This window comes from Terrapene carolina, unplaced genomic scaffold (assembly GCF_002925995.2).
Source record: "Terrapene carolina triunguis isolate 2854851 unplaced genomic scaffold, T_m_triunguis-2.0 Scaffold165, whole genome shotgun sequence".
Taxonomy (NCBI): Eukaryota; Metazoa; Chordata; order Testudines; family Emydidae; genus Terrapene; species Terrapene triunguis.
In genome coordinates, this window is record NW_020664516.1 from 2,091,366 (window position 1) to 2,099,059 (window position 7,694).

At 48.1% G+C, this 7,694-nt stretch overlaps 1 protein-coding gene across 1 annotated transcript in view; it reads right to left on the reverse strand.

Annotated features, from left to right (window-relative positions):
• Nucleotides 1–7,694, reverse strand: part of LOC112124992 (protein VAC14 homolog) — a 174,183-nt gene that overhangs the window by 155,829 nt on the left and 10,660 nt on the right. Inside the window, exons 8-9 of the mRNA XM_026653821.1 lie at nucleotides 5,273–5,407; nucleotides 4,235–4,384 (exon numbers count right to left, since the gene is read on the reverse strand). Coding sequence (XP_026509606.1) covers nucleotides 4,235–4,384; nucleotides 5,273–5,407 — 285 coding nt within the window. The remainder of the gene's footprint in view (nucleotides 1–4,234; nucleotides 4,385–5,272; nucleotides 5,408–7,694) is intronic.

Genomic DNA, 7,694 nt, shown 5'->3' on the forward strand with positions numbered 1-7,694 from the left:
AACATTTAATTCTGGCCTTAGGCTTCTTAACCCTTGCACCATAAAGCGTGTAATGGTGTTGCCAGCTGTGGGTGTGCTGCCTGAAAGCCCTGTATGCACTAGAAAATTAGTTTGTTTCTGACAGCAGTCATCTGCATCAGTTTGTCCTGACCCAATGGTAAAGAGGTAACGAGAACTAGGTGAACCTATTTTCAACACCTCTGCAGAAAATGTGACAGAGTCAGTGGATGATGGTCTTGATTGTACTCAAGAGCATTAACTGTTTTGGCAACAGGCACATCATAGGGGACCTGTTGCTGATTGCCATTGTCAGCAATATATTAGGTCATTTTCTTAATGTAGATGCTACCTTAAAAGCAAGTAGTATTCAAACTGGTGGTGGTGGTGAGGAGCCCGTGTCATGGACCCCACTGCGCTATGCATTGCACAAACACAAGAAAAAGATGGTCACTGCGCCAGACCTCTAGGTGAGGAGGAGTTTACTGCTAAACATGCTTCTGTGTCAACTGTTGGCTCTGAGCAGGATAGCCCATATAAATAACGTATTGGGTGAAGATCAAGCCAAATTAAAAGATCCTAAGGACCTACCATGTAGCGACTTGACAGACGACTTGTGAAGTACTGTTGCTCTTATTAGCATTGTGAACACTTACATGTCCTTTTACATGCTGCCCCAAAGACTCATTGAGTCCTAGGATTAAGATAGATCTGGGAAATTCGCTACACAACGCCAGGTGTGATGCCATTGCCTGTGGTCACTCTGACACAACGCAGTGTACTAAGGACCGTTGCCTCTCTTGGGTTGCCCCACCGGCGATGCCAGGCAGGGTCAGAGTGTGCCCCTCTTCGCATGCCAGTGGAGATTGGCGGGCACAGTGTGCTGGGATGCGACGTGGCTGAAAAGCATGCAACGCCACTTTGGGATATGAGGAGTGACTGAAGGGAAGCTGGGTTTTTGCCAGATTTTGACATTTTGCACAAAGTCAAACCACTTTTTACTCAGAACTTGGTGCTGACCGCACATATAGAAAGTCGCTAGCCGCTCCAAGTCTGCCTGTAGCAGTGTACAGGTTTTTGACCAGCCTAGCAATATGGGTAGCACAAAGGTTTGAAAGATCCTGAAATTTGGTAAATGTATGGTCTTTAAAAATGACTAATAGGTACCATCAAGTTGATTGTAATTGGTATATACAATTATTTAGAAGTAGTTTTCATGTATTTTGCCTGTGCTGTGATTCCTCCGGGCAGGTTATGGTTTTACAGTCATATTTGTATTTTGAATGTTTCTTTCCTCTGTTTTTAAAATGCCAACACAAACAGGAGAAATGGACTATGCAGCAGAAACAGTGACAGACTATGCATACTGCTGTCAAGTGTGTAAAGACAACAAAATGAAAAAGGGGAGGGAGGGTTATTCTCTAACTTTTCCTCACTTATCCTAGTTGTTACCAGACATGCCAAACCCGTGAGGGAAGAAAAAAATGCAGAAATTGGGCTTGTTTTTGGCTTAATTGGCTTGTGAGTTGCTTTTTTGGCTTGTAGCTTCTTTTTTTTGATTGGCTCCCGGCAAACAGGAGCGGGGGGGGGACGGGGGACGACGACGACGACAGTGTCAGGGGTGCACAGTGGGCCCATTGCAGTCCCAGACTGCACGCTGGGCAGATCTAGTCACAGAGTGTTGGGGTTCTAAGGGATTGGCTTTTGGTTTTTTCTTCTTATCTTCAAAGATGCTTTATTTTCCACAGCTGCTGTGCAAGAGAAACTCACACAAACTGTACAGGGGAGCCATGAAACTGACTAGCCTACAAGCTCTCTGGGGCAGAGACTGTCTTTTTGTTCTCTTTTGTACAGCGCCTAGCACAATGCAGTCCTGGCCTATGGACAGGGGCTCCTGCGCATTGTCAACCACAAATACAATGGTGCTGGCAAGTGCATAAAGGAAACTGGAGAAAGAAGTCTGTCAACTACAGTGGCCTTGGGTTTTACATTTTCATAGAATATCAGGGTTGGAAGGGACCTCAGGAGGTCATCTAGTCCAACCCCCTGCTCAAAGGTTGGACCAATTCCCAACTAAGTCATCCCAGCCAGGGCTTTGTTAAGCCTGACCTTAAAAACCTCTAAATACTTCAGTAGCTGGCAAGTTTCAAAGTTTAGGGACACGCGCGCACTACTTGGGTTGTACTGGCAATTGAGTGAGGTAATTACAATTCTCATCAATCCCAAATAACGAAGCTTACAGGGACCTATGCAGAAGGCAAGAGCCGTGTCCCTAGACTCCATGTTAATTATGTACTGACGTAACCCACAACCAGGAAGAAGGAAAAATCATTTCACTGCCACGATGTCAATGCTCAAACAACAGCTTCCACGGACAACCACTGCATTGCAGCATTTGACTTTAGACTGAGCACGGGCTATGTTGAGGCTAGATTGCTCACGGTAATGCCAAGTTACAACACTCAGTGCTGTCTATGATTTAATTTTATGGAAGTACTCAGGCCTGGTCTACACTTACAATTGAGTTTGACATAGCAGCATCTCTGAGTGTGAAAAATCCACACCGCTGAGTGCTGTAGCTATGCCGACCTAACCCCCAGTGTTGAGGCAGTGTTCCTACACCAGATGGAAAACCCCTTCTGCCGGCATAGGCTGTGTCTACACTATGTGATTATGCCGACATAGCTATGGTGCTGTAGCTGTGCCGGTATAGTCCCTGCGGTGTAGACGCAGCCTCAGGCTCCAAACAGGATGAGCAGATCCTCTGCGCTGCATACTGTACAAACAGAAGCAAGATCAGAATGTCTCTCTGGACTGAGGACACAGCTGTGAAATGGGATTATACCGCATTTAGCCCACTGGACTGCAGCAAAAAAATGGAAGCCAGTGGGGAAAGTGTTGGCTTAGTTGATTCTGATCATTCCTTGACTTTAGCAAAGCTTTTGATACCATCTCCCACAGTATTCTTGCCAGCAAGTTAAAGAAGTATTGATAGAAAGCTGGCTAGATCGTTGGGCTCAACAGGTAGTGATCAATGGCTCCATGTCTAGTTGGTAGCCGGTATCAAGCGGAGTGCCCCAAGGGTCGGTCCTGGGGCCAGTTTTCATTAATGAACTGGATGATGACGTGGACTACACCCTCAGCAAGTTTGCAGATGACACTAAACTGGGAGGAATGGTAGATACGCTAGAGGGTAGGGATAGGATACAGAGGGATCTAGACAAATTAGAGGATTGGGCCAAAAGAAATCGGATGAGGTTCAACAAGGACAAGTGCAGAGTCCTGCACTTAGGACGGAAGAATCCTATGCACTGCTACAGACTAGGGACCGAGTGGCTAGGCAGCAGTTCTGCAGAAAAGGACCTAAGGGTTACAGTGGACGAGAAGCTGGATATGAGTCAGCAATGTGCCCTTGTTGCCAAGAAGGCCAACGGCATTTTGGGCTGTATAAGTAGGAGCACTGCCAGCAGATCGAGGGACGTGATCATTCCCCTCTATTTGGCATTGGTGGGGCCTCATCTGGAGTACTGTGTCCAGTTTTGGGCCCCACACTACAAGAAGGATATGGAAAATTGGAAAGAGTCCAGCAGAGGGCATCAATAATGATTAGGGGGCTGGAGCACATGACTTATGAGAAGAGGCTGAGGGAACTGGGATTGTTTGGTCTGCAGAAGAGAAGAATGAGGGGGGATTTGATAGCTGCTTTCAATTACCTGAAAGGGGGGTTCCAAAGAGGATGGATCTAGACTGTTCTCAGTGGTACCAGATGACAGAACAAGGAGCAATGGTCTCAAGTTGCAGTGGGGGAGGTTTAGGTTGGATATTAGGAAATACTATTTCACTAGGAGGGTGGTGAAGCACTGGAATGGGTTGCCTAGGGAGGTGGTGGAATCTCCTTCCTTAGAGGTTTTTAAGGTCAGGCTTGACAAAGCCCTGGCTGGGATGATTTAGTTGGGAATTGGTCCTGCTTTGAGCAGGGGTTGGACTAGATACCTCCTGAGGTCCCTTCCAACCCTGATATTCTAGGATTCTATGATGGACCGATCTGCCCATCACACAACTCACACATCTAATAAATGGGTCCCATGTCGCACCTCGCAAGTGCTCTGCCCATCCGCTCTCCAAGACCTTGACCGGAATATGTCTGAACAGGCAGCCCTGGGACATGCAGGGGAAGCACCAGAATGCTAACTATTTGGGTGCCGTTCTGACAAAGCCAAGATGAAAAGGGACTCACCGCTGGAGGTTACCTCCTGCTGGGAGAGGGACTCCTCCTTGGGCTCCGTCTGGAGGCTCAGGGACTGCTTGCCCTCATCCGTTTCGTCATCTTCTGGGATGACCAGCTTCATCAGGCTCTGGTTACACACATTAGCTACCTCTTTGATGCCTGAGCAGAGAGGATGTAAGGAACACTCTAATCCAAGATGATTTACACAGCACCTTAGACAAGCCACGCAGCAGGGACCCAGAAGAATATCTCAGAACCATTCCCCCTCCCCTACCCCACATAGTTCCCACCCCGTCCAGTCATTACAGCATCCCTGTAAGCTATACATTCCGACAGCTGCCCCCTCACATTACTGCCCCCACCCCTTTTTGGGGAAGGGTGGAGGGAACTATATATTTGTGGCAGGAAAGTTGGCTAATTCCTTGTGTCCCTCCTCAGCAACCCCAAACTCAGTAGCTATCCTCCGCTCCCACATCACATCAGAGTGCACAGCTGGAAGTGTCTGCTCAGGTGACCAGATATGTCCTGTTAGGTGATCAGATGCTCACACTCCAGAGATGGGGCAGCTCATCCCGCTGGGAGGCAGTGCTTCAAGGGGACTCAAGCGTCACTATAGGAAGGGGCCATTCCTGAGTTCACACCCTCATGCCCCAGAGAAGGTGATTTTCCCAGGCTAACCACTGACTGACTGACACCAAGGACCAGCAGTGGCCCCATTACACATGCAGCATGTGATTTCCCTCCTCCCCAACAGAGATCTTACCTATTTGGATTCCCCTCCTCCACAGGCCTGGTCATGTCATTTAAAACCACCTAGGGGCCTAAGGAGGGGTAAGATTGTAACAATCTTTGTTTCTTTCCCCCCTTCCACCAAACCCTCTCTGGCCAGGAGAGCCGGGATTAGCTCCCTGAGGAGCTTTGCCAATGCCCCCAGAATACCCGTACAGAGCTGCGTATGCTTGGTGACAACTGTATGACCGAGAGGAAGCAGAGACACTGGGGCTCGGCGGCAGTGCCTGCTTCCCCTGATCTGGGTAACAAGGATACTCTTCTTCCGGTCATCGTAGGATAGGCACGGCAGAACGGCGGTCAGGATCCCTGAGGAGTAGGGCAGCATCACCCGGCCAGCCAGTTGGATGAACTCCCTCATCCAGCACATGGCTGTCAGCTGAATCAGATCATCTGGAAGACAGGGACCAAGGAGAGCTGAGGAAGAGGCAGGTGGCACCCAGATGGATCAAACTCAACAAATTACCCAACATGCACAATGAGATGACAATTGACTTCTGGTTTCGGTTTCATCAGCAGGGGTCATAGTGAGGGGCGCTCTCCCAAAGATCCATCCCCCAAAAGCCCAGAGTAGCTGGGTGTTAAAAATGCTTAGTGAAAACGCTAAATGTAGACATGTGCTGGTAATCATTAGGCTTCAGTGTTAACCCCCATTGACATTCATGAGAACACTACATGCCTCAATTTTAAGCATTTATAACAGGGGTCGGCAACCTTTCAGAAGTGGTGTGCTGAGTCTTCATTTATTCGCTCTGATTTAAGGTTTTGCGTGCCAGTAATACATTTTAACGTTTTTAGGTCTCTTTCTATAAGTCTATAATATATAACTAAACTACTGTTGTATGTAAAGTAAATAAGGTTTTTAAAATGTTTAAGAAGCTTCATTTAAAATTAAATTAAAATGCAGAGCCCCCCCCGGACGGTGGCCAGGACCCGGGCAGCGTGAGTGCCACTGAAAATCAGCTCGCGTGCCGCCTTCGGCACACATGCCATAGGTTGCCTGCCCCTGATTTATAACATGCTCCTCACCACAGTAATTGTACAGCTAAGTCACCACCACAACACGTCGGCCCACGTATGCGCTGCATGCCTCCCTCCTACCCCTGAGGCCGCGTGGGGATTTACTGCTTAACTCTCCATGTTCTGCCGCAGAGTAGCAGCTGGAGAGGCCTGTCTGCAAACACAGGCAGACAGCATTGCACGGGCTCCCACTCGGGGGTCTCTTTCAGAACCAACAGGGCCGGGAAGGCTGCTTTAAAGAAAATTCTGAAGGAACTAACGGAGCCAGCAGAAGAGTGAGTGCTGGTATGAGGTACCAGCCTGGCCGCACACTTCCTCCCCCTTGGCCTCCAGCCTCCTCCACACTGATCCAGCCACCCACTCACCAGCCATGCGAACACCCAGTCTAGGCAGGAACAGCCTCTGTTTGCGCAGATTATGTAAACCCCTGCTTACACACATGTTGCTCAAGCCTGGGTGCCACAAAGTTACACCGGTTTTACCAGAGGTGTTATTTTATAATCAATACCAATTTAGACAGAGAGCTGAAACTTGGCATTCTAAAACCGAGGCACACCTAGTTGACAGGCTTAGCTGGCGTATGTAAATTCAGAGATTTTAAATAGACACAGTCACTTTCAGTTTGAAATACGTGTGCCCCCACGGTTTGCACCATGTAATTAGATTGGTTGTAGAGAGATGCCACTTATGTGCAGACAAGCCCTTTCTCAGAGAGTACCAAAGCTGTCTGTCTGTGTCCATGTCTCATACCTGCAGGGTCCACTGGATGGCACTTTGCCAGAGAAAAGTGTGCAGTATATTTCAGGGTTTATTTTTATTTCTATGTAAATGTCCAAAAAAATCAGGGTTTTCAGGGCTCTCTGTACGTACAAGTAGCATGGTTTCAAACAGCACTCCTCTAAACCGCACTAGGGAACCTTTAGTGAGCACCAGCAGAGTCTACAAGGACCAATTAACGCACAACACCTTAGTACACTTTAGAAATCACAGCCTGTAGTCCACATCACTGCCCTGTGTAGACAAGCCCTTGGATACAAACCACAAAGCAGGGACATCACCTATCTGAACAATCTGCATTGGGAAAGGGATGAAGCCAACACGAATTGAGTAACCACTTTTGGTGGTTTTTGTATGGGGTGTTTTATCTGTGTTTATCAGGTAAAACCTAAAACGAGAAACCCTAAACATATTAATTATCTACACCACAGAAACCCTGAGGCACTTGGGCCTAATTTTTCAGTCCTTGGGACACCTAAATTGAGTGGTGTGCCATGACACTTTTAGCAAGGCATGCAATTCTACAACGGCATGCGAGGTCATGTTGCGTGGAGGACACCATTTTGTTTTACAAAGTGATAACTCCATACATGTTTGGGGTCTGACAGAAGCGTCCCATGGCCAGTCATATTCAGGGCTTTCGTGTTCTTGTGGAACTGAATCCTGGAGCATGCAATGCAGGCGTTGCATACATAGACGACACGCTACTGCCTAAGGCTAGGTCTACACTACCCGCCTGAATCGGCGGGTAGAAATCGACCTCTCGGGGATCGATTTATCGCGTCCCGTCGAGACGCGACAATTGATCCCCGAATCGACGCTCTTACTCCACCAGCGAAGGTGGGAGTAAGAGCCGTCGACGGGAAGCCGCGGAGGTCGATTT